This window comes from Zea mays, chromosome 7, assembly GCF_902167145.1.
Source record: "Zea mays cultivar B73 chromosome 7, Zm-B73-REFERENCE-NAM-5.0, whole genome shotgun sequence".
NCBI classification, from domain to species: Eukaryota; Viridiplantae; Streptophyta; class Magnoliopsida; order Poales; family Poaceae; genus Zea; species Zea mays.
In genome coordinates, this window is record NC_050102.1 from 165,071,521 (window position 1) to 165,097,959 (window position 26,439).

Genomic DNA, 26,439 nt, shown 5'->3' on the forward strand with positions numbered 1-26,439 from the left:
TTGGTGTAGACTCCTCCTTCTTTTCTTCCGTTGCCTTGAATGCAACGGGTTGAGCTTCGGATGGCTCACCAAGCTCGTTGATTTTCCTCGAGCCTTCTATCATGCACTCAAAACTTACAAAATGCCCGATAACTTCCTCGGGGGTCATTTTAGTATATCTAGGATTACCACGAATCAATTGAACTTGAGTGGGATTTAGAAAAATGAGAGATCTTAAAATAACATTTACCACTTCGTGGTCGTCCCACTTCTTGCTCCCGAGGTTGCGCACTTGGTTTACCAAAGTCTTGAGCCGGTTGTACATGTGTTGTGGCTCCTCCCCTTTGTTGAGCCGGAACCGACCGAGCTCCCCCTCGATCGTTTCCCGCTTGGTGATCTTGGTGAGCTCATCTCCCTCGTGCGCGGTTTTGAGTACATCCCAAATCTCCTTGGCGTTCTTCAACCCTTGTACTTTGTTATACTCCTCTTTACTTAGAGAGGCGAGGAGTATGGTTGTTGCTTGAGAGTTGAAGTGCTCGATTTGGGCCACCTCATCCTCATCATAGTCCTCATCCCCTACGGATGGTACCTGCGCGCCAAACTCAACAACATCCCATATGCTTTTGTGGAGCGAGGTTAGATGAAATCGCATTAAATCGCTCCACCTAGCGTAATCTTCACCATCAAAAGTTGGTGGTTTGCCTAATGGGACGGAAAGTAAAGGTGTATGTTTGGAAATGCGAGGGTAGCGTAGGGGGATCTTACTATACTTCTTTCGCTCTTGGCGCTTAGAAGTGACGGAGGGCGCATCGGAGTCGGAGGTAGAAGTTGATGAAGTGTCGGTCTCGTAGTAGACCACCTTCCTCATCCTCTTGTGCTTGTCGCCTTTCCGATGCGGCTTGTGGGAAGAAGATTTTTCCTTCTTCTCTTTGTGGTGAGAAGAAGATTTCTTCTCCTTCCCTTTGTTGGAGGAGCTCTTCTTCTTCTCCCTCCTTTTGGTGCGGGACTCTTCCGATGAAGTGCTCCCGTAGCTTGTAGTGGGCTTTTCGCCGGTCTCCATCTCCTTCTTGGCGTGATCTCCCGACATCACTTCGAGCGGTTAGGCTCTAATGAAGCACCGGGTTCTGATACCAATTGATAGTCGCCTAGAGGGGGGGTGAATAGGGCGAAACTGAAATTTACAAATATAAACACAACTACAAGCCGGGTTAGCGTTAGAAATATAAACGAGTCCGCGAGAGAAGGCGCAAAAACAAATCCCAAGCGAATAAGCAAGTGAGACACGGAGATTTGTTTTACCGAGGTTCGGTTCTTGCAAACCTACTCCCCGTTGAGGAGGCCACAAAGGCCGGGTCTCTTTCAACCCTTCCCTCTCTCAAACGGTCCCTCGGACCGAGTGAGCTTTCCTTCTTCTCAATCAACCGGGAACAAAACTTCCCCGCAAGGGCCACCACACAATCGGTGCCTCTTGCCTCGGTTACAATTGAGTGTTGATCACAAGAGCAAAAGAGAAAGAAAGAATGCGATCCAAGCGCAAGAGCTCAAATGAACACGGCAAATCACTCTCTCTAGTCACTAGGGTTTTGTGTGGAATTGGAGAGGATTTGATCTCTTTGAATGTGTCTAGAATTGAATGCCTAGAGCTCTTGTAAGTGGTTGAGAAGTGGAAAACTTGGATTGCAATGAATGTGGGGTGGTTGGGGTATTTATAGCCCCAACCACCAAACTTGACCGTTGGCTGGAGGCTTCTGTTCGATGGCGCACCGGACAGTCCGGTGCACACCGGACAGTCCGGTGCCCCTGCCACATCATCACTGCCGTTGGATTCTAGCCGTTGGAGCTTCTGACTTGTGGGCCCGCCTGGGTGTCCGGTGCACACCGGACATGCACTGTTTGATGTCCGGTGCACCAGTATGGGCAGCCCTGACATCTGCGCGCGCTGCGCGCGCATTTAATGCTGCGCAGGGAGCCGTTGGCGCCGCAGAGAGCCGTTGCTCCGCTGGCACACCGGACAGTCCGGTGCACACCGGACAGTCCGGTGAATTTTAGCGGAGCGGCTGCCGCGCGAACCCGAGGCTGGCGAGTTGAGGAGGCCGAGCTTCCTTGGAGCACCGGACATGTCCGGTGCACACCGGACAGTCCGGTGAATTATAGCGCGCCGGCTTCCGAGAATTCCCGAGAGTGAAGAGTTGGAGTCTGAGTCCCCTGGTGCACCGGACAGGTACTGTTTACTGTCCGGTGGCACACCGGACAGTCCGGTGCGCCAGACCAGGGGTGCCCTCGGTTGCCCCTTTGCTCCTTTATTGAATCCAACACTTGATCTTTTTATTCGCTAGATGTGAACCTTTTGCACCTGTATAACTTATACACTAGAGCAAACTAGTCAGTCCAATATTTGTGTTGGGCAATTCAACCACCAAAATTATTTAGGAACTAGGTGTGAGCCTAATTCCCTTTCAGTTGTCCTGTAAAATTTGCCTGTTAGTTTGTGTGGCACCCGGGGGTCGCATAAGACACCCGCCGCTTGCCGCCACTTCAACCATCCAGCTTTAATTCTATGATTGACATCTTCATCGATGTCTCCATCCTTCTGAAGCATTGATCCTAAATAACGAAAAGTGTCTTTCTTGGGTACCACTTGCCCATCAAGACTAACATCGCCATCTTCATACCCCATGGCACTGAAATCACACTTCATATACTCCGTTTTAGACCTACTAAGCCTAAAACCTTTTGCTTCCAGCGTCTGCCTCCACAATTCCAACTTTTGCGAAACACCACTCCTACTCTCTTCAATAAGTACCACATCATCGGCAAAAAGCATACACCACGGTATATCTCCTTGTATGTTCCTTGTGACCTCATATATCACCAAAGCGAAAAGACAAGGGCTCAAAGCCGACCCTTGATGTAGTCCTATGTTAATTGGAAAGTCATCGGTGTCCCCATCACTTGTTCGGACACTTGTAACAACATTAGTGTACATATCTTTAATAAGATTAATGTACTTTGTTGCTACTTTGTGTTTTTCCAAGGCCCACCACATTACACTCCTAGGTACTTTGTCATAAGCCTTCTCCAAGTCTATGAAGACCATATGCAGGTCTTTCTTTTGTTCTCTGAATCTCTCCATAAGTTGTCTTAGTAAGAAAATGGCCTCCATAGTTGATCTCCCGGGCATGAAACCAAACTGATTTTGGGTCACGCTCGTCATCTTTCGCAGGCGGTGTTCAATGACTCTCTCCCATAGCTTCATTGTATGGCTCATGAGCTTAATTCCACGGTAATTAGTACAACTTTGAACATCTCCTTTGTTCTTGAAGATTGGTACTAATGTACTCCGCCGCCACTCGTCGGACATTCTGTTTGTCCGAAAGATGGTGTTGAAAAGCTTAGTCAGCCATACTATCGCTATGTCTCCAAGGCATCTCCATACCTCGATAGGGATACCAACAGGGCCCATCGCCTTTCCTACCTTCATCCTTTTTAGCGCCTCCTTAACTTCATATTCTTGTATCCTTCGTACAAAACCCCTGTTGTTGTCATCGAATGGTTCGTCCAATTCTATTATAGAACTCTCATTCCCTCCATTGAACAATTTGTTGAAGTACTCCTTCCATCTGTTCTTGATCTCTTCATTCTTCACTAATAGTTGGTTTGCTTCATCCTTGATGCATTTGACTTGGTTGACATCCCTTGTCTTCATTTCACGAATCTTGGCCATCCTATAAATATCCTTTTCTCCCTGCTTTGTGTCCAACCGTTGATAAAGGTTGTCAAAGGCTTGACCCCGGACTCTACTAACCGCTCGCTTTGTAGACTTCTTCGCTATCCTATACTTTTCTATGTTTTCTGCACACTTGTCATGATGTAAGCGTTTGTAGCAATCTTCCTTCTCCTTGATAGCCTTTTGGACATCTTCGTTCCACCACCAAGTGTCTTTAACTTCCCTTCTGTTTCCTTGACTCAACCCAAACTCTTCCGAAGCTACCTTTCGGATGCACATCGCCATCTTCCTCCACATGATATTTGTGTCTCCCTCTTCTGCCCAAGGGCCCTCCTCGATAACTCTCTCCTTGAAAGTTTAGGCCACATCCCCTTTAAGCTTCCACCACTTTGTTCTAGTGACCTTGTTATGCTTATTCCATTGTAAACGAATCTTAAAACGGAAGTCAGCTGCGACAAGCTTATGTTGGGTTACCACACACTCTCCAGGTATAACCTTGCAATCTAAGCAGGCATGCCTGTCCTCTTTTCTCAAGAGGACGAAATCAATCTGGCTAGTGTGTTGGCCACTACTGAAGGTCACCAGGTGGGATGTCCTCTTCCTAAAGAAAGTTGAAAGTCGCCTAGAGGGGGGGTGAATAGGGCGAAACTGAAATTTATAAAGTTAATCACAACTACAAGTCGGGTTAGCGTTAGAAATATAATCGAGTCCGAGAGAGGGCGTAAAAACAAATCGCAAGCGAATAAAGAAGTGAGACACAAGGATTTGTTTTACCGAGGTTCGATTCTCTCAAACCTACTCCCCGTTGAGGTGGTCACAAAGACCGAGTCTCTTTCAATCCTTTCCCTCTCTCAAACGATCCCTCGGACCGAGTGAGCTTCTCTTCCCAATCAAACGGGAACCAAACTTCCCCGCAAGGACCACCACACAATTGGTGTCTCTTGCCTTGATTACAATTGAGATGATCGCAAGAAAGAATGAGAAAAAGAAGCAATCCAAGTGCAAGAGCTCAAATAAACACAACAGTCACTCTCTCTAATCACTAAAGCTTTGAGTGGAATTGGGAGAGGATTTGATCTCTTTGGTGTGTCTAGAATTGAATGCTAGAGCTCTTGTAAGTAGTTGGAAGGTGGAAAACTTGGATGCCTTGAATGTGGGGTGGTTGGGGTATTTATATCCCCAACCACCACAAAGTGGTCGTTGGAAGGCTGCAGTCGCATGGCGCACCGGACAGTCCGGTGCGCCACCGGACACTGTCCGGTGCGCCAGCCACGTCAGCAGACCGTTAGGGTTCGACCGTTGGAGCTCTGTCTTGTGGGCCCGCCTGGCTGTCCGGTGGTGCACCGGACAGGCCCTATAGGCTGTCCGGTGTGCCACCCACGCGTGCTCTGCTCCTCTGCGCGCGCAGGCGCGCATTTAATGCATTGCAGTCGAACGTTGCGCGCGAAGTAGCCGTTGCTCCGCTGTCACACCGGACAGTCCGGTGTGCACCGGACACTGTCCGGTGACTCACCGGACAGTCCGGTGAATTTTAGCGGAGCGCCTCTGAGATTTCCCAAAGATGAAGAGTTCAGTGTGAAGTCCCCTGGTGCAACGGACACTGTCCGGTGGCACACCGGACAGTCCGGTGCGCCAGACCAGGGCAGCCTTCGGTTGTCCCCTGCTCTCTTTGTTTGAACCCATTCTTGGTCTTTTTATTGACTTTTTGTGAACCTTTGGCACGTGTAGAACTTATAGACTAGAGCAAACTAGTTAGTCCAATTATTTGTGTTGGGCAATTCAACCACCAAAATCAATTAGGAAATAGGTGTAAGCCTAATTCCCTTTCAATCTCCCCCTTTTTGGTGATTGATGCCAACACAAACCAAAGCAAGTATAGAAGTGCATAATTGAACTAGTTTGCATATTTGTAAGTGCAAAGCTTACTTAGAATTGAGCCAATAGAAATTCATAAGATATGCATGGATTGTTTCTTTATAATTTTAACATTTTGGACCACGCTTGCACCACATGATTTGTTTTTGCAAAGTTTTGGAAAATCTTTTCAAAGTCCTTTTGCAAATAGTCAAAGATAAATGAATCAGAATTTTGAGAAGCATTTATAAGATTTGAAAATTTCTCCCCCCGTTTCAAATGTTTTTTCTTTGACTAAACAAAACTCCCTCTCAATAAAATCCTCCTCTTAGTGTTCAAGAGGGGTTTAAGATATCAATTTTGAAAATACTACTTTCTCCCCCTTTTGAACACAATGAGATACCAATTTGAAAATCATTAGTTTTTTTAAAAAATTAGGTGGTGATGGTGGTGCGGTCCTTTTGCTTTGTGCTCATACTCTCTCCCCCTTTGGCATGAATCGCCAAAAACGGAATCATTAGAGCCCTCTTAAACTACTTTCTCCCCCTTTGGACAAAAATAAAAGAGTGAAGATTATACCAAAGTTGGAGAGTTGTGTGGAGCGACGGCGAAGGATGAATGAGTTGATGGAGCGGAGTGGAAGCCTTGTCTTTGCCGAAGACTCCTTTTCCCTTTCAATCTATGACTTATCATGAAATGGACTTGAAAGAACACATTAGTCATAGCACATGAAAGAGATGATCAAAGGTATACATATGAGCTATGTGTGCAAAACATCAATAAAAATTCCTAGAATCAAGAATATTTAGCTCATGCCTAAGTCTGGTAAAAGTTTGTTCATCTAGTGGCTTGGTAAAGATATCGGCTAATTGATTTTTAGTGTTAATATATGCAATCTCGATATCTCCCTTTTGTTGGTGATCCCTTAGAAAATGATACCGAATGGCTATGTGTTTAGTGCGGCTATGCTCAACGGGATTATCCGCCATGCGGATTGCACTCTCATTATCACATAGAAGAGGAACTTTGGTTAATTTGTAACCATAGTCCCTAAGGGTTTGCCTCATCCAAAGCAATTGCGCGCAACAATGGCCTGCGGCAATATACTCGACTTCGGCGGTAGAAAGAGCTACGGAATTTTGCTTCTTTGAAGCCCAAGACACCAAGGACCTTCCCAAGAACTGGCAAGTCCCCGATCTCTTTCTATTAATTTTACACCCTGCCCAATCGACATCCGAATAACCAATTAAATCAAATGTGGATCCCCTAGGATACCAAAGCCCAAACTTAGGAGTATAAGCCAAATATCTCAAGATTCGTTTTACGGCTGTAAGGTGAGCTTCCTTAGGGTCGGCTTGGAATCTTGCACACATGCATACGGAAAGCATAATGTCCGGTCGAGATGCACATAAATAGAGTAAAGATCCTATCATCGACCGGTATACCTTTTGATCTACGGATTTACCTTCCGTGTCGAGGTCGAGATGCCCATTGGTTCCCATGGGTGTCTTGATGGGCTTGGCATCCTTCATCCCAAACTTGTTTAGAATGTCTTGAGTATACTTCGTTTGGCTAATGAAGGTGCCCTCTTGGAGTTGCTTCACTTGAAATCCTAAGAAATACTTCAACTCCCCCATCATTGACATCTCGAATTTCCGTGTCATGATCCCACTAAATTCTTCACATGTTGATTCATTAGTAGACCCAAATATAATATCATCAACATAAATTTAGTATACAAATAAATCATTGTCAAGAGTTTTAGTGAATAGAGTAGGATCAACCTTTCCGACTTTGAAGCCATTAGCAATAAGGAAATCTCTTAGGCATTCATACCATGCTCTTGGGGCTTGCTTGAGCCCATAAAGCGCCTTAGAGAGCCTATAGACATGGTTAGGGTACTCACTATCTTCAAAGCCGGGAGGTTGCTCAACATAGACCTCTTCCTTGATTGGTCCATTGAGGAAGGCACTCTTCACGTCCATTTGGTAAAGCTTGAAGCCATGGTAAGTAGCATAGGCTAATAATATACGAATTGACTCAAGCCTAGCTACGGGTGCATAGGTTTCATCAAAATCCAAACCTTCGACTTGGGAGTATCCCTTGGCCACAAGTCGAGCTTTGTTCCTTGTCACCACACCATGCTCATCTTGCTTGTTGCGGAAGACCCATTTGGTTCCTACAACATTTTGATTAGGACGTGGAACTAAATGCCATACCTCGTTCCTAGTGAAGTTGTTAAGCTCCTCTTGCATTGCCACCACCCAATCCGAATCTTGAAGTGCTTCCTCTACCCTGTGTGGCTCAATGGAGGAAACAAAAGAGTAATGCTCACAAAAATGTGCAACACGAGATCTAGTGGTTACCCCCTTATGAATGTCGCCGAGGATGGTGTCGACGGGGTGATCTCGTTGGATTGCTTGATGGACTCTTGGGTGTGGCGGTCTTGGTTCTTCATCCTCCTTGTCTTGATCATTTGCATCTCCCCCTTGATCATTGTCGTCATCTTGAGGTGACTCATCTTTTTGATCTTCTCCTTCATCAACTTGAGCCTCATCCTCATTTTGAGTTGTTGGAGATGCTTGCGTGGAGGAGGATGGTTGATCTTGTGCATTTGGAGGCTCTTCGGATTCCTTAGGACACACATCCCCAATGGACATGTTCCTTAGCGCGATGCACGGAGCCTCTTCATCACCTATCTCATCAAGATCAACTTGCTCTACTTGAGAGCCGTTAGTCTCATCAAACACAACGTCACAAGAAACTTCAACTAGTCCTGAGGACTTGTTAAAGACTCTATATGCCCTTGTGTTTGAATCATATCCTAGTAAAAAGGCTTCTACAATCTTAGGAGCAAATTTAGATTTTCTACCTCTTTTAACAAGAATAAAGCATTTGCTACCAAAGACTCTAAAATATGAAATGTTGGGCTTTTTACCGGTTAGGAGTTCATATGATGTCTTCTTGAGGATTCGGTGTAGATACAACCGGTTGATGGCGTAGCAGGCGGTGTTGACCGCCTCGGCCCAAAACCGATCCGAAGTCTTGTACTCATCAAGCATGGTCCTTGCCATGTCCAATAGAGTTCTCTTCTTCCTCTCCACTACACCATTTTGTTGTGGCGTGTAGGGAGAAGAGAACTCATGCTTGATGCCCTCCTCCTTAAGAAAGCCTTCAATTTGAGAGTTCTTGAACTCCGTTCCGTTGTCGCTTCTTATTTTCTTGATCCTTAAGCCGAACTCATTTTGAGCCTGTCTCAAGAATCCCTTTAAGGTCTCTTGGGTTTGAAATTTTTCCTGCAAAAAGAATACCCAAGTGAAGCGAGAATAATCATCCACAATAACTAGACAGTACTTACTCCCGCCGATGCTTATGTAAGCAATCGAGCCGAATAGATCCATGTGTAGGAGCTCCAGTGGCCTGTCAGTCGTCATGATGTTCTTATGCGGATAATGAACACCAACTTGCTTCCCTGCTTGGCATGCGCTACAAATCCTGTCTTTCTCAAAATGAACATCTGTTAATCCTAAAATGTGCTCTCCCTTTAGAAGCTTATGAAGATTCTTCATTCCAACATGGGCTAGTCGGCGGTGCCAGAGCCAACCCATGTTAGTCTTAGCAATTAAGCAAGTGTCGAGTTCAGCTCTATCAAAATCTACCAAGTATAGCTAACCCTCTAACACTCCCTTAAATGCTATTGAATCATCACTCCTTCTAAAGACAGTGACACCTACATCAGTAAATAGACAGTTGTAGCCCATTTGACATAATTGGGAAACGGAAAGCAAATTATAATCTAAGGAATCTACAAGAAAAACATTGGAAATGGAATGGTTAGGTGAAATAGCAATTTTACCCAAACCTTTGACCAAACCTTGATTTCCATCCCCGAATGTGATAGCTCGTTGGGGCTCTTGATTTTTCTCATAGGAGGAGAACATCTTCTTCTCCCATGTCATGTGGTTTGTGCACCCGCTGTCGATTATCCAACTTGAGCCCCCGGATGCATAAACCTACAAAACAATTTTAGTTCTTGACTTTAGGTATCCAAACGGTCTTGGGTCCTTTAGCATTAGAAACAAGAACTTTGGGTACCCAAACACAAGTCTTGGAGCCCTTGTGTTTGCCCCCAACAAACTTGGCAACTACCTTGCCGGATTTGTTAGTTAAAACATAAGATGCATCAAAAGTTTTAAATGAAATGCTAGGTTCATTTGATGCACTAGGAGTTTTCTTTTTAGGCAATTTAGCACGAGTTGATTGCCTAGAGCTAGATGTCTCACCCTTATACATAAAAGCATGATTAGGGGCAGAGTGAGACTTCCTAGAGTGAATTCTCCTAATTTTGCTCTCGGGATAACCGGCAGGGTACAAAATGTAACCCTCGTTATCCTGAGGCATGGGAGCCTTGCCCTTAACAAAATTAGACAATCTTTTAGGAGGGGCATTAAGTTTGACATTGTCTCCCTTTTGGAAGCCAATGCCATCCCTGATGCCTGGGCGTCTCCCACTATAGAGCATGCTTCTAGCAAATTTAAACTTTTTATTTTCTAGGTCATGCTCATTTATTTTAGCATTAAGTTGAGCTATGTGATCATTTTATTTCTTAATTAAAGCTAGATGGTAATGGATAGCATCAACATTAATGTCTCTACATCTAGTGCAAATAGAAACATGCTCAATGGTAGATGTAGAGGGTTTGCAAGAATTAAGTTCAACAATCTTAGCACGCAAAATATCATTGTTATCTCTAAGATCGGAAATTGTAACATTGCAAACATCTAAATCCTTAGCCTTAGCAATCAACTTTTCATTTTTAGTTCTAAGGCTAGCAAGAGAATCATTCAATTCTTCAATCTTAGCAAGTAAATCAACATTATCATCTCTAAGATTGGGAATTGAAACATTACAAACATTAGAATCAACCTTAGCAATAAGTTTAGCATTTTCATTTCTAAGGTTGGCAATAGTATCATGGCAAGTGCTTAGCTCACTAGACAATTTTTCACATTTTCAACTTCTAGAGCGTAAGCATTTTTAACCTTAACATGCCTTTTGTTTTCCTTGATTAGGAAGTCCTCTTGGGTGTCCAAGATTTCATCCTTTTTATGGATGGCACTAATTAATTCATTTAATTTTTCTTTTTGTTGCATGTTTAGGTTGGTAAAAAGGGTATGCAAATTATCCTCCTCATCACTAGCATTATCATCACTAGAGGACTCATATTTAGTGGAGGATTTGGATTTAACCTTCTTCTTTTTGCCATCCTTTGCCATGAGGCACTTGTGGCCGACGTTGGGGAAGAGAAGTCCCTTGGTGACGGCGATGTTGGCGGCGTCCTCGTCGGAGGAGGAGTCGGTGGAGCTCTCGTTGGAGTCCCACTCGCGGCACACATGGGCATCGCCGCCCTTCTTCTTGTGGTGCCTCTTCTTTTCCTTTCTTCTCCCCTTCTTGTCGTCGCCCCTGTCACTAGAAATAGGACATTTGGCAATAAAGTGACCGGGCTTACCACACTTGTAGCAAACCTTCTTGGAGCGGGACTTGTAGTCTTTCCCCCTCCTTTGCTTGAGGATTTGGCGGAAGCTCTTGATAATGAGAGCCATCTCCTCATTGTCGAGTTTAGAGGCGTCGATTGGTTGTCTACTTGATGTAGACTCCTTTTTCTCCTCCGTTGCCTTGAATGCGACGGGTTGTGCCTCGGGCGTGGAGGGTGTGCCTTGCTCGATGATTTTCTTTGAGCCTTTAATCATTAGCTCAAAGCTCACAAATTTTCCTATAACCTCCTCGGGAGACATTAGCTTGTATCTAGGATCACCTCGAATTAATTGAACTTGCGTAGGGTTAAGAAAAACGAGGGATCTAAGAATAACCTTGACCATCTCATGGTCATCCCATTTTTCGCTCCCGAGGTTGCGCACTTGGTTCACCAAGGTCTTCAAGCGGTTGTACATGGCTTGCGGATCCTCCCCTTGGTGAAGCATGAAGCGACCGAGCTCCCCCTCGATCGTCTCCCGCTTGGTGATCTTTGTCACCTCGTCTCCTTCGTGCGCGGTCTTGAGTATGTCCCAAATTTCCTTCGCACTCTTTAACCCTTGCACCTTATTATACTCCTCTCGACTTAGAGAGGCGAGGAGTATAGTGGTGGCTTGGGAGTTAAAGTGGTAGATTTGGGCCACTTCGTCCGAGTCGTAGTCTTCATCCCCTACGGATGGTACCTGTACACCAAACTCAACAACATTCCAAATGCTTGTGTGGAGTGAGGTTAGATGATGCCTCATTTTGTCACTCCACATATTATAATCTTCACCATCAAAAACCGGTGGTTTGCCTAATGGAACGGAGAGTAAAGGAGTACGTTTTAAAATGCGAGGATAACGTAGGGGAATCTTACTATACTTCTTGCGCTCATGGCGCTTAGAAGTTACCGACGGCGCGTCGGAGCCAGAGGTCGAAGGTGATGAAGAGTCGGTCTCGTAGTAGACCACTTTCCTCATCTTCTTGTGCTTGTCGCCTCTCCGATGCGACTTGTGGGAAGAAGATTTCTTCTCCTTCCCTTTCCCTTTGTTGCGGGACTCTTCCGATGAAGCCTTCCTGTGGCTTGTAGTGGGCTTGTCGCCGGTCTCCATCTCCCTCTTAGCGTGATCTCCCGACATCACTTCGAGCGGTTAGGCTCTAATGAAGCACCGGCTCTGATACCAATTGAAAGTCGCCTAGAGGGGGGGGGTGAATAGGGCGAAACTGAAATTTACAAAGTTAATCACAACTACAAGCCGGGTTAGCGTTAGAAATATAATCGAGTCCGAGAGAGGGCGTAAAAACAAATCGCAAGCGAATAAAAAAGTGAGAAACAAGGATTTGTTTTACCGAGGTTCAGTTCTCTCAAACCTACTCCCCGTTGAGGTGGTCACAAAGACCGGGTCTCTTTCAACCCTTTCCCTCTCTCAAACGGTCCCTTGGACCGAGTGAGCTTCTCTTCTCAATCAAACGAGAACCAAACTTCCCCACAAGGACCACCACACAATTGATGTCTCTTGCCTTGATTACAATTGAGATGATCGCAAGAAAGAATGAGAAAAAGAAGCAATCCAAGCGCAAGAGCTCAAATGAACACAACAGTCACTTTCTCTAATCACTAAAGCTTTGAGTGGAATTGGGAGAGGATTTGATCTCTTTGGTGTGTCTAGAATTGAATGCTAGAGCTCTTGTAAGTAGTTGGAAGGTGGAAAACTTGGATGCCTCGAATGCGGGGTGGTTGGGGTATTTATAGCCCCAACCACCACAAAGTGGCCATTGGAAGGCTGTAGTCGCATGGCGCACCGGACACAGTCCGGTGCGCCAGCCACGTCAGCAGACCGTTAGGGTTCGACCGTTGGAGCTCTGTCTTGTGGGCCCGCCTGGCTGTCCGGTAGTGCACCGGACAGGCCCTGTAGGCTGTCCGGTGTGCCACCCACGCGTGCTCTGCTCCTCTGCGCGCGCAAGCGCGCATTTAATGCGTTGCAGTCGACCGTTGCGCGCGAAGTAGCCGTTGCTCCGCTGTCATACCGGACAGTCCGGTGAATTTTAGCAGAGCGCCTCTGAGATTTCCCGAAGGCGAAGAGTTCAGCGTGAAGTCCCCTGGTGCACCAGACACTGTCCGGTGGCACACCGGACAGTCCGGTGCGCCAGACCAGGTCAGCCTTCGATTGTCCCCTGCTCTCTTTGTTTGAACCCATTCTTGGTCTTTTTATTGACTTTTTGTGAACCTTTGGCACCTGTAGAACTTATAGACTAGAGCAAACTAGTTAGTCCAATTATTTGTGTTGGGCAATTCAACCACCAAAATCAATTAGGAAATAGGTGTAAGCCTAATTCCCTTTCAAAAGTGTTTGCTATAAACATGTCATATGCTAGGGCAAAGTTCAGGATTTCCTCTCCTTCTTGATTCCTAGTCCCAAAGCCGAAGCCTCCATGCACACCCTCGAAACTGGTGCTAGATGTACCCACATGGCCATTGAGATCTCCTCCTATGAAGAGCTTCTCGCCAACTGGCACACTACTAACCATGTCCTCCAGGCCTTCCGAGAACTCCCTCTTTGAGTTCTCATTAAGGCCTACTTGAGGAGCATACGCGCTGATAACATTGAGAACCAAGTCCCCAATGACCAGCTTGACTAGAATGATTCTATCTCCTACCCTCTTAACATCTATTACCCCATCTTTAAGGCTCTTGAAGAGTTATTTTATTTTTACCCCATCTAGATGACTAGTCTATTGAAGAGTTATTTTATTGTCGAGTAGCCAAAATTTGGCTTGACAAGCTATTTAGCTAGTTTCTTGGATATGATTTTATTTTTAGCTAAAAAATTTCATCGAGTGAATGCAAAAAAAAACTATTTCTGTCAGAAAAGACTTATTATTTCGGTCTTCAGCAGTCGAAAATTGTTTGTTTTTCTATATATAAACAATAAAATTTAATATTGCCTAGGTTAGGTCATAGCCAAAAAAATATTCTGACTAGCAAGAAGCACAAAGCAATTTAATTATCTGCTCATAATTTACAGTACCATCAAGCTAATTATGATACTCAAGCCGCCTTCTTAACGCGCGCGCACACACAAATGTAACAACTTCAAAACAAAATAAAATTGACAGGAGACAGTAAACAACTAAAACATACTCAAGTGCTGCACTTAAATTATGCATGGTACAGTGTGACAGTGTGTGTTGTTTTCTTCTGAAGAAATCACTGTGCAGTCATGGCTGTAAATGTCTGGAGACGGTCTCACTCTGCATTCACTGCCTCGCTGGAGGAACTGGAGACCACTAATTTCACCGGAGCTGAGGATGACACCGAGTTCCTGAAGCTGCTGTTTGAGTGCAAGATCAAACCTGAGCGAAGTTTCAATACCATCCAGATCACAATCACACACACACACACACAGCTTTGCGCTTTGGGGGGTTGTCAACCCCTGCCCATATATCAGTCAAGCTATTCACAAATCACCGAAGGCGCGGCAGTATCCCGGCAGCTAGCACGGCTCAGGGCTGAGAGAGCCGCCACGTGGCGTCACCGTCCTTCCACGATGGTGACGGTGACGTCGTTGACGGTGCATGTGGACGACCACTCGCCGTCGGTGGAGGCGGAGCCCCGGTCGGTGCAGTAGCCCGGGTGCCTGGGCTGCGGGAGCACCGCGCTCGGGTTGCCCAGCGCCAGGAACACCGCCGCCATGTGCGGCCGGTCGTCGGGCCGCTCCTGCACGCACAGCAGCGCCACCTGCACGCAGCGCAGCACCTCGGAGCTCCGGTGCGTGCCGGCGCGGACCACCGCCTCGTCCAGCAGCGCCAGCGCGTTGCCTTCCCTCCACAGCCTCCACGCCTGGCTGAGGAGGCTCGTCTGCTCGCCGCTGCTGTACATGCCCCGGTTCTTCCTGCCGCTGACGATCTCCAGCACCAGCACGCCGAAGCTGAACACGTCGGACTTCACCGAGAAGACGCCGTCCATGGCGTACTCCGGGGACATGTACCCGCTGCGCGCGTCGTGCCAGGAACGGTTAGATACCCAACTGATGTCAATTGCAGAGCATAAATAGGCAGCCAGCCGGACAACCGGGTGCTGTTCGTACTTACTATGTTCCGACGACTTTCCTGGTGTGCGAGTCGGTGTCGTCGCCGAAGATCCTGGCCACGCCGAAGTCGGAGATCTTGGGGTTCATGTCCTTGTCCAAGAGGATGTTGCCGGCCTTGAGATCCCGGTGGATCACCTTGTACCGGGAGTCCTGGTGCAGGTACAGGAGCCCGCGTGCGATGCCCAGGATGATGTCGAACCTCTTGGACCAGTGCAGCTGCGCGGATCGGTTCTTGTCTGCTCAAACACATCATCATACATTAGTAAAAAGAACCAGTTCGAATGTGAAATGCTCAGCAGCTCAAAACTCGAGTTCTCAGGTTAGCCAGTCTCACTACCAAAGATGAAGTTGTCGAGGCTCTTGTTCTCCATGTACTCGTACACCAGCATCCTCTCCTCTCCATGGACGCAGCAGCCCAGGAGCCTGACCAGGTTCACGTGCTGCAGCTTGGCGATGAGCATCACCTCGTTCTTGAACTCGCCCAGTCCCTGCGTCGAGTACTTGGACAGCCGCTTCACCGCCACCGCCTGCCCTCCTTCCAGTTGCCCCTGAATCCAATACGTTCGCATCAACCGCTCTCTGTCATCGTGTTCAGCTCAAACCGATTTGCACATGCTACACGATCTGTTCTTTACTACCTACCTTGTACACCGCGCCGAAGCCGCCTTCCCCGAGCTTGTTCCACGCCGCGAAGTTGTCAGTGGAGAGAGCGATGGCGTCCATGTCAAAGAGCGTGACGTTCAGGTCGCTGCTCTGACCGGCTTCGTCCTCCTTGCTCCTGTCTTGGAGTTGGACCGGGGTAAGAGGGACGCTGGAGTCAAACGAGCTGAACCTCTGCGCGCTCTGGAACCTCCCAGCTGGAACCGGATTAGATTAGCACATGGATTTGCAGCAACAGCCCGTCGTCGACTTCTCCTTTGTTTGGGAAAAACGGGCGCGGCTTGCTCTCACCTTTGTTTCTGAAAAGCTTCTTCCAGAGGAAGAATCCGCCGACGCCGACAAGGAGGACGGCCGATAGGCTTACGACAACGGCGACGACTACGTTCTTCTTCCTGGAACCGTCTCCGTCGGATGCTGTCCATGTCATCGTGGAAACGTTAGGTTGGTCGGGAGCACATTGATTTTTAGCGTACTGTATGTATGGATCTTGCACACCAGCAGCTGCTTCAGCTGCTACTAAATGCTTGACAATGAGCTGTTGCTTCGAAAGAAAGAAAGAAAGAAACCTAACATCTCGCGATAGCTTCTTAAATCAATTCTGATTGCTACTTGGAATATGCAACATGATTTTATTTTATTTATCATTTCCCTTCTGTATTGTTTGCATTTGCTTCTGATTCGGGAGATCAGACTTGTGCAGTTGGCAATTACAAGGAATCAAGAAACGACCCTGGTGGTAATCTATATAATTTTACTATACCGTTAATTCTGTAATCCTAGGGTATCTTAGAACAAAGAGATGAGCACATTGGGAAAAAACAAACTAACATAATGGCTACTGATAAGGGCATGTACAGTGGTGTTTAATATGGAGGCTCTTAAGGTGTTTAAGGGGGTTATTTGCAAAAAAATCTTAGAGCCGTCTCTCCGTGAAGAGACGCCTCTGGCTCGTAAACCAAGTAGTAACAGACGCCTCATTTCTCACTGTATGAATTTGTCGTCTGTTCTATCGAGCTGATGCTATACAAATACATTTAATTCTGTATTTATTAATAGACTACGTTTATAGACACTCCATTGTACAATAGAGTCTCTTAGTTGTCTCCTGTGCTTGGAGAACCGTTCTGGTGTCTCTCCACTGTACATGCCCTAACATAAGTAAAGGAAACGGTAGTCTACGTGAAATATCAAGTCCGAAATCCAAAACGACGGCTGCGCTAAGCCGCTAACTCGCATTAGCCTCCGGTACTTTTTCTGAAAGCAACATTTGCCAACAAAAAGGTCCGGCCAATCTTTGATTTTGGTAGAGGACTGGTCAATTAAAGATGCACTTAGATATATGTAATCCCATGAGCTCATGCCTCATGGTACAAGCAATATGATAACAGTTAGAGCTCTTATTATGGGCCATGGTTAATACTACTAGAATATATCTAAAAAATATCCTGATGAAGAATCTAACCATCTTGCTTCTAATAATTCCTTAAATCAGTAGTCTATAGCATTCAAAAATTATAAATGGTTTAGGGTTTTGAAGAACATTTCATATGCATTCCATCTTGATTATTAGTTTATTACCTCATCCAACCAAATTATTACTTCCAAAATCAACTTGAAAACCATGATGCCAATGAACTAATGAGAAGAGATGAGCTGAGGAGATTCGTACGCAGGTCAGATGCCGCCAGGCGAACGAACAGATCCTGGCCACCGGAAGGGAAATGCCTGATGTCAATGAGCGGCGAGCTCCAGATGATGCAGCCACTATCGCCTCCCTTGATGCTGGAAGCGGCGTAGGCCAGGCAGGAGCAGTTGGCGAGGCACCTCTGCCTGCACTGGTCGACAGTGATGGTCGCATCCTCCGTCGCGTTCGTCGTGTCCGGCAGCTTCACGCCGCGCAGCGGCAGGAAGCCGTCCCCGGTGCAGTTGAGCCGCGTGAGGCGCCTGCACCCAGCGGAGCTGTCCCTGAGCTCCCAGTCCCGCGGCGACGCCGGCGTGAACCCGTGCACGCAGGCGCACGCCGCCGAGCCGCCGCTGGTGTCGCAGGCGCCGAAGGCGCCGCAGTGCGCGTAGTTGTCGCACTGGTCCCGCGGCAGCGACCAGTAGAGGCTCCACCCCTGCCCGCCCGGCGGCCACACGTAGCGCTGCACGCTCGACTGGTTCAGCACGAACCGCGACACGACACCGCCGTTGCCGCTGCCGCCGCCGCCGTCCACCAGGAACGTGTAGTACACGTCGCTGGCGTTGTCGACGAACTCGAACTGGAAGTTGCTGTTGTTGGGCTCCATCTCCGGCTCGCCGCTGAACTGCAGCCCGTTCCACGGCCCGTTCCGGTACACGGGCACCGTGCCGTCGCGCCGTATGAACCCCTCGGGGACGCCGCGGAGGTCGAACCCGAACGTGTAGTCGCCCGGCGACGGGTCGCCGGTGCTCCGCCACGTCGTCAGGTGCCGGTCGAGCCCCGTGGTCAGGTCCCACCCGAGCTTCATGCCCGGGAGCAGGGTGTCGGAAGGGTAATCGAAGCTCTGCCACAGGACGGCGCCACCCCCTCCTTGAAGCACGAAGTTGCCGCTGTCCAGCAGCTGCGCCCCGACAGGGGAGCCAGTGCTGCTCATGTTGGACTGCGGCGACGACCAGAACACCCGCCCAGAGGGGTCGGCGAGCACCAGGCTGCCGGTGGCGTTGATGGCCAGGCTCGCCGTGGTGCCGGTGATCGGGGCTTCCCGGTTGGCGACCCAGACAACGGTCTGGGGAGCGAGGCCCATGTACCAGATGCCCAAGAACCTCGCCGTCGAGCTGGCCGGGGTGAAGAAGCCCAGCTGGAACACCCCGCCCGCTGAAACGAGCGTCTGGCCATCGCTGAGGGAAGAGTTGGCGGTGATGGTGTCAGTCGCGGAGGCGGGGGAGGCGAAGAAAGTAACGAACAGGGGAAGCAGCAGAGCTAATGGTAGTCGCGCACCCGCGGCCGCCATGGCTCTCGGGACTACTCGGCCAGCACAAGCTATGCACACGACCCTCGACCCAACTATGACGAAGTAGTCTAATTCTACCCGTCAGCACTGCAAGTTTTACCGGGACAGGATGCTTGTGCGAACGGCGTGCCCATTGAACGAACATTCAGCTGCCTGGCCGTGCGGAACTTTCGGGCGCTTCCGCTTTTGCGCTGCGACGTGCGGCGATTCAGAAGCCAAGCTTGACCGCAACACCGGTTTTGATCAACTATGGCTTCCATTCACAACGGTGCTTGGAAAGTGTGGGTGCCGATGGTGATGTTTTGAGACATTCTGAGTTTTGACACGAATAGAAATGCTTTACTAGCCTCTGTTTTCTTCCCCGATGGGCCGACGGCGACCTCTGGAAGGAGAGTCTCATTCATCTGTTGACGGAACGCGGACTTCGGGAAAAAGAATGCGTTCTCTCCTCTTTCCTGGTGCTTGGGCCGGTTCCTCCCTATGTCATTTATACCATTTGATTGATCTTAAAAGAAACTAATTAGCTGTAATTATTAAGGGCAGTTTAGTCATTGTAATTTGGGGATTAATGACCGACAGATACCCTCCACCCTCTATCTAAACAGAATATCATCTTAGGTCGACGATAACTCAAACATTCTAAAATTCTACTAGATTTATATAAAATCACTATGAATTATATTATAGTTTATATAATAATACTTATCACATATTATCACGACTAACTTTTTGGGTTTTTTTCTATATTTCATTCAAGTTAAGATTGAGCGACTCGAGAGTCGAGAGAAGCTGGAAACGATTGTTTTTCTTTTTTTGCGGAGGAGAGTATTTTTGTGTTTCCTCGATCAAATAAATGCGAGGAACAGAGATAGGTCAGGATCAACGGGGAGTTGAGGCGGTGCCCACCACCACCGCTCACCTGCTGCAAATCGTAGGGGTGGCAGAGGGTTGGGTAACCTACTTGCATCAAATATTTGTCTACGATAAATTGTCCATCTCGTCAAATTTTATGTCCACAACTATATTCATGGATACCCATGCATGACTTAGATTAAAACTAAAATAGGTGAAATTTATTCTATTTTTAGCGTTAAGATCATATCCAACGGTTCACTTATATGGTCTCATAAAACATTATTTTGCATTGTGTATATTGTACGACTCGTAAAGTGAAGTTTGAATATAAGTATAAAGATGGATAAGCTGTGGTAGGCTAACTGGTAAAACGATGTACCTATATCCATACATTGGTATATTCTGATACCCATATTCACATTCTTAGGTGAAATTTAGGACTCGTTGCTAGCTCCATGTCGTTGTCGCAATCAACGTAGCCTACGGTTTGCTATTGTAGGTGTTGGATTTAAATGGACTGCCCTATTTAATTTAATTAATTTCCTATGGATATAATAATGCTAAGGAATTAAAAGAGTTTAATCCTATATTAAAAATAAAATAAAAACGTTGATCAATTTAAAAGGTGCACTTAGTGTGTACCTATTGAAGTTGAAAAAGAAGACTGGCATGTCAGACCTATGTGCTGCGATGAGATGAATATTTTGCGATCACACAATTTAAATGGATCATCAAAAGAGAGTAACTGATAACTAAGATGCTACTAGTAACTACCTGTCATTATCTATAATTATTAACGATTTGATACATCAACGTACATTAGAGAGAATAGTTCAATGAACTAAGCTCCTCATGCGCCTATATAAGAGAAAGCACTAATTCTGCTCTCCTCCTTTACATAGAATGGTTATATAGAAACATCGCACGATCGCTCTTTTACAGGCCTTTCCAGCCGGCCCGAGCACGGCCCAATTACTCGTGCCGGGCCGGGCAGCACGATAGGCTGAAAATTAAAGCCTAGCCTAGCCTTATATTCGTGTCGTGCTGTTATGAGCGGCTTAAAACAGCCCGGCCCAAACTTTCAGGTCTAATGTACAGCTTCGTCTAATGCAATTCCCTGCATCCTATTCCTGCTAGCCTAGCTACTACCTCCCATGCAGCATGGTAACGGTGAGATCGCAGGCGGAGTAGGACTCGTCGACCTTGTCCGGGAAGATCCCGTCCCTGTCCGACGACGACGTGCACTGCAGCGTGAACGTGGGCGGCTTGGGCATCGGCAGCACGGAGCTGTCGCTGCCGAGCGCCATGACGACGTAGGGGATGTCCGGGCGGTCGCACGCGTGGTCCTGCACGCACAGCAGCGCCATGTGCACGCAGCGCAGCGCCTCCCGCACGGAGCACGCCGGCAGGATGGCCGGGTCGATCAGGCGCTCCCCCCTGTCGGCGTTCCACAGCTGCCACGCGTAGCCGACGATGTTGAGGGAGCCCTCCATGTGGTGGAAGCTGCTGTTCTTCTGCCCGGAGACGATCTCCAGGATGAGGATGCCGAAGCTGTACACGTCGGAGCGCACGGAGAAGAGGCCCTCCATGGCGTACTCGGGTGACATGTACCCCAGCGTGCCCACGACGCGGTTCGTGTTCACCTGGTTCTGGTCGCCGCCGAAGATGCGCGCCATGCCGAAGTCGGAGATCTTGGGGATCATGTCGTGGTCTAGCAGGATGTTGCTGGCCTTGAGGTCGCGGTGCACCACGCGGAGACGCGAGTCCCTGTGGAGGTACAGGAGCCCTCGGGCGATGCCCTCGATGATGTGGAACCTCGTCTTCCAGTCCAGCAGGCCTCGCCGCGCCGGATCTGCAGCGCATGCAGAGACCATACCTCACCCATCAGTGTGTGAGTCTCTCTCTGCACAGAGCTGTGCATGGGTGGATTCGGATCGTACCGAAAAGGAAGCCGTCCAGGCTCTTGTTGGGCATGTACTCGTACACCAAGATCTTCTCCTCCCCCTGGATGCAGCAGCCTAACAACTTGACAAGGTTGCGGTGCTGCAGCTTGGCGATCAGGATGACCTCGTTCTTAAACTCCTCCATCCCCTGCACTGAGCCCCGGGACAGCCTCTTCACCGCAACCTCTTCGGCCCCGGGAAGTCTTCCCTGTAAAAACAACCAACCGCATCATTTACCATCCTGATGCTGTAACACTGTTGGTACATTTATTCTGACATATACCAGCAGAAAACATTGTGATTGTAGCTCATGTGTGCAGTGTAGTGTAGTGCATTCGCGACGTGCTCCTGAACCGTACCTTGTAGACATGGCCAAAGCCTCCCTCCCCAAGCTTGTTGTCGGCACTGAAGTCGCCGGTGGCCGCCGCTACCGTCTCCAAGGAGAAGATAGGCAGCTCGAACTTCTTGCCGCCCTCTGCTTCCTCTTGATCAGTCTGCTTCGGCCCTGAGAAATCCTGCCTTGCTTCCCTCAAAGGAAGCAGAGACGGCTGCGTCGCCTTCGTCTCCTCACTGCCAACAACGATGCCAAGTTTCTCTGCACGAGACCAACCGCGCTTGCCATGAGTAGTGAACTCAAGGTGAATCTATAGCTGAGAAGTGTCACACTCCGTCCGTAGCACAGGCGCACAGCAGATTTAAGATTGGCTCGGATACGGACAGTTGCCTCACCTTTGATCCTTCTCCTGCATTTCCACAGGAGAAGGCCGCATCCTGCCAATACAGCCACGGCGACGACTACGGCGACGACAACTGTCGTCCATCGCCTCCTTTTGGAGCCCGTCTCTGTGAAAGGTGACACATGCAACATGAACAGTTCTCAGCAATCTGCTACTGTCAGGTACTAAGAATATTTTTCCCCGTCATTAAACATAAACTAACAGTACTCGTGAGCCGTGACTTGAGGATTTCACAGCAGAAGGAAACGGCTAAGAACGAACTGGTCAAAGTTTCAAAGATTTGTTTTCTGAACACTGCGTTCAGACCGTTGATAATTCTGATGTACAAGGTCAGACATGTTTGCTCATTAATAAAAGGTCAAAACGTGGTATGCTTCACATGGTTCCTGTGCGCTAAACTGCGATATAATACAGTTGAACCTAACAATCCACGTCATGCTCTGCTTGGCTTCATCCACACACAAAAAAAGAAGCTCGCAAAGAGGATGAGCCACAGGTTAGGTCCTTTTCATGAAGCCATTTCCACTCCGTTATCTCGAATACTCTAGTTGCCAGAAAACTTTAATAAAGATCTGCCGTTGTCAAAGCAATCTTTAGGCCCAACAAGGGATTTGGCAGTACGTTGTTCTTTTGTTGACAAGTCAACACCCAAAAACAAATGGTCTGCATATATCTAGCAGGTGTGTCATTTTCGGTGAAATTTTATTTGAGTTTGAAATGGACGAACATTTACTGGCACGATTAGTCTTAACGCGTCGTCGAACAAAGACAGGCAATAAATCCGTAGAGATGGCGTGACGCATCTGAAACAAAAAAAAAGAACATATGTGCCCCAACCAGATGATCCTGACCGTTAATTCAGAACATAAGCAAGAAATGGTTTTTCTTAGAGTGAATCGGTCGCCAGGCTTTTCACCCTTCAGAATCGCCGTTCACGAGTCCAAGTTTGCAACCGTTTTCTACGGTGAACCCGCACCACCCAATGGACACGCATTCACGAGTCCAAGTTTACAACCGTCTTCTACGGTGAGCCCGCACCACCCAATGGACATGCATTTGCATTTTACGCCGCTACTAACTATCCTATGGCATTTCTCTACGACTAACATGGCTGGAATCGCATCTAGAAGACGAGTCACGACCCGGCTGCCATGCATTGTCGTTTAGCTCGGTCAATTTGTCAGTTCTCGCAACAACCCACAAACAAACAATTAAAAAATATATCATTTTCTAAAAAAGAGAAACTTTTCAAAAAAAAAAAGGTTTCCTTATACTAGCAAACAAACAAGTTCCTTTGACAACAATTTTGTATGCCAGCCGCAAAAAAGAACCTACTCCTACGTTCGTCAATCATAACCGTACCGAATAAGCGATTAGCCGTGCATGAATGGAGCGAGAACATGCAAAACCCTTACCAAGTAAGTACGCGGGGACCTTGATCTGCAGATCGTATCCTTCTCCATCCGGGAAGCGGTAGATGTCCAGCAGGTCCTGGCCCCAGGTGAGGCAGCCGGTGCCAGTGCTGTAGCTGTACGCGCCGCACGAGCAGTTGCCCAGGCACGACTGCTCGCACGCGGCCGCGTCGCCCACAGTGGATCCCCAGGCCGCGAAGTTGGGCAGCTTCACGCCCGGGAGGTCGGCGAAGCCAACGCCTACGCCGGCGCCGGCGCCAGCGCCGCTCACGTTCGGCTCGCCGCCGCAGGGCAGCGGGGAGCTCCTGACGCACCCCTGCGTCCAGTTCCCGTTGCTGTACTCCGATACGTTCCTCGGCTCGAAACCTGTCAGGCAGGTGCAGACTGCCTGGCCGCCGTCGGCGGCGGCGGCGCACTGGGCGTTGGCGCCGCACATGTTGTAGGCCTGGCACGGGATGGTCGGCTGCGACCAGACGGTCTCCCAGTCGCCGGTGGCGAGGAGCATGTAGCACGTCTCGGTGCCGTTGGAGTGGAGCATGAACCGGTACTCGGAGCTGTTGTACGTGTTGAAGACGTAGGACATGACCCCGGAGCCGTTGTTGGGGTCGCCGTTGAGCTTGAAGCCGTACACGTAGAGCGAGCGCCAGGGCACGCCGACGAAGTTGGTGTTGGCCCACTGCCCGGACCGCCAGTAGGTGGTGTTCTGGCCGCCGGTCGTCTGCCAGATGTAGAGCTGCGCGGAGCCGAGCGGGTCCTGCCCCAGCGTGAAGTCCCCGGTGCCGGGGTCCGCGGGGCTCCGCCACGACGTGAACAGCGTCCGGCGGACGGCCCCGCCGCCGCGCCGGTCCAGGGTGATGCTCATCCCGGGGAGGAAGGTGTCCGCGGGGTGGTCGAAGCTCTGCCAGATGACGGGGCCCCCGTCGCCCGCGGCCAGCTGGAGGTTCCCGGTGTCGAGCACGGTGAGCGTCACGTTCGCTGCTTGTTCGCCTCCCGCTGTTCCCGGCGACGTCGTCGTCGCGGAGTTGTCGGTGCGCCAGACCACGCGGTCGCCCTCCAGTACCTGCAGCTCCCCGGCGGCCGTGACGGTCGCCGAGTACGCGGAGCCCGCGCTCACGGGCACGTCGCGGTTGGCCACCCACGGCACGGTCTGCTCGGTGGACTGCGCGTACATGACGCCCAGGTACCGCCGCGACGGGTCGCCCCCCGTCGGCGTGAAGAAGGCCAGCTCGAAGGTGCCGCCGGCCGACACCAGCTTGTCGGTGGCGCCCAGCGACTGCCCCTGCGACAGCGTCGCCGCCGCGTCGACGACATGGACGGCCGCGTCCCGCGCTTGCGCGCAGAAGAAGACGAGAAGGGCGAGCGCTGCCGCGGCGGCGTGGGCCATCGTCAGTATAATGTCGGCGGCCGGATATAGCTAATATAGCGAGCGAACCCTCTTGGCTAGCTTGTGGTAAATGAGCGGGAGATGTGAGAAGAGCTCGAGAAGGTTGATCAGATGGCCGTCTAGCTGCTGCTGCTGTGTATATCACGTAAGTGGACTGTGTGGGCGCGCGCGGGGGGCGTGCGGTTGATTACTATTAGTACCGTGTGGTTTTGCTTTGAACGGACACTCTAGTTAGCTGATTGCCATGGCTGGCGCGACTTAGGGTTAAGGAGTAAAGTGGTGTGGAAACGAAGGGGCTGCGAAGGCCGGCCGGGTTTCACATTTCCAGGAAAAGAAAAAAAAAAGAAGAAAAAAAAGGTAGAGGAAGGCCGTGCGCGCGACGCACGAGGATGGCAGGAGACCAAAACAAACCAGCATGATCTGGCATAGTACACGATTAGTAAGCAACTGATGGCAGAATGACGGTCTGGTGATCGGTAGGTTTTTTACTCCTATTGGATTGCATATGTACAGGTTTGATCAGCCGGAGCAGTTAATTGTGCGCTAGGCGTAGGTTATCTTTATGCAACGGTCCAGACCATTGTCTCAGCTGCAGCCGTCACGATCTTGTGTAAGATAAACTTGGTTTGACATAACGATGGTGGATGGTAAAGAGAAGCTTCGTGGAGAAAAGAAACAGAGAAAGACCGCCGTAGCATTGATGAGCAGGGACAGAGACGAATATTAACCCAGTGAAGCTGTCGCCGGCATTTGCAATCGTGGTCGTAATGGTCCAGTGGTTCCAATCCGCGGAACCATATCCTAGGACGGCGCCGGTGAACCCCAGCAGGCACGCACCACGTTTGTGAACGAAACGCAAAAGATGGAGATGGGAGGAGCAGCCGGCGCCGTCTCACTGGCGACTGGCGACTGGCGACATCGGTCCGTTACTCTAGATAGACGGGGAGGATCCGGACGCTGCGCTTTTGCCGACGTGGGCCCTGGTGTCTAGGAACGGGCCATGACGCCGCCGCCAATCCAATCTGCCTCACCCGATTAACCACGGAGGCCGAGCGCTGCGATGCCTCTCTCGTTCTCGTTGTCTCTGTTCAAGCTTCGGTAGGTGCTCACCGCGCGTGCTCTCGAAAACCATGTCAACGGGGCTGCGAGACAAAAAAAAAAGAATCTTCGTTCCGAGTAAAGGTAAATGACGTGTGATCTCATGTTGCCTTTGCTCACACACGACACGATGTTGTCGTTTTCCCTTCCCCCATGTGTCACGAGAGAATCCTCTGCGCTGCTGCGCACAGACAATCGGATGGACACTTCTAC

The 26,439-nt window shown here is 49.0% G+C and overlaps 2 protein-coding genes across 2 annotated transcripts; both read right to left on the reverse strand.

Annotated features, from left to right (window-relative positions):
* Positions 1-14,054: 14,054 nt before the first annotated feature.
* On the reverse strand, positions 14,055-18,328 carry LOC100501883 (putative S-locus receptor-like protein kinase family protein). The gene is made up of 6 exons (NM_001363200.1): positions 17,495-18,328; positions 16,117-16,239; positions 15,808-16,022; positions 15,503-15,713; positions 15,167-15,401; positions 14,055-15,066 (listed from the first exon to the last, which is right to left on the reverse strand). Exons 1-6 carry the CDS (start codon positions 18,312-18,314, stop codon positions 14,607-14,609), a joined length of 2,064 nt encoding a protein of 687 aa, NP_001350129.1. The 5' UTR covers positions 18,315-18,328; the 3' UTR covers positions 14,055-14,606.
* Positions 18,329-20,398: 2,070 nt separating this feature from the next.
* LOC103633277 (G-type lectin S-receptor-like serine/threonine-protein kinase B120) lies at positions 20,399-25,618 on the reverse strand. The gene is made up of 5 exons (XM_008654979.3): positions 23,748-25,618; positions 22,325-22,438; positions 21,955-22,190; positions 21,593-21,803; positions 20,399-21,504 (listed from the first exon to the last, which is right to left on the reverse strand). The coding sequence occupies exons 1-5, from the start codon at positions 25,126-25,128 to the stop codon at positions 20,798-20,800; spliced, it is 2,649 nt and encodes an 882-aa protein (XP_008653201.1). The 5' UTR covers positions 25,129-25,618; the 3' UTR covers positions 20,399-20,797.
* Between the last annotated feature and the right edge of the window lie 821 nt (positions 25,619-26,439).

Excerpts from the sequence above, each read along its gene's own strand:
- LOC100501883 (NM_001363200.1), bottom strand. The coding sequence starts at position 18,314 with ATGAAGCTCGGGTGGGACCTGACCACGGGGCTCGACCGGCACCTGACG. Across the intron at positions 15,714-15,807 it reads GCTTCGGCGCGGTGTACAAG|GGGCAACTGGAAGGAGGGCA; the intron begins GTAGGTAGTAAA and ends TATTGGATTCAG. Across the intron at positions 15,402-15,502 it reads CCTCGACAACTTCATCTTTG|ACAAGAACCGATCCGCGCAG; the intron begins GTAGTGAGACTG and ends GTGTTTGAGCAG.
- LOC103633277 (XM_008654979.3), bottom strand. The coding sequence starts at position 25,128 with ATGGCCCACGCCGCCGCGGCAGCGCTCGCCCTTCTCGTCTTCTTCTGC. Across the intron at positions 22,191-22,324 it reads ATGCAGGAGAAGGATCAAAG|AGAAACTTGGCATCGTTGTT; the intron begins GTGAGGCAACTG and ends GGTCTCGTGCAG. Across the intron at positions 21,804-21,954 it reads GCTTTGGCCATGTCTACAAG|GGAAGACTTCCCGGGGCCGA; the intron begins GTACGGTTCAGG and ends TTGTTTTTACAG.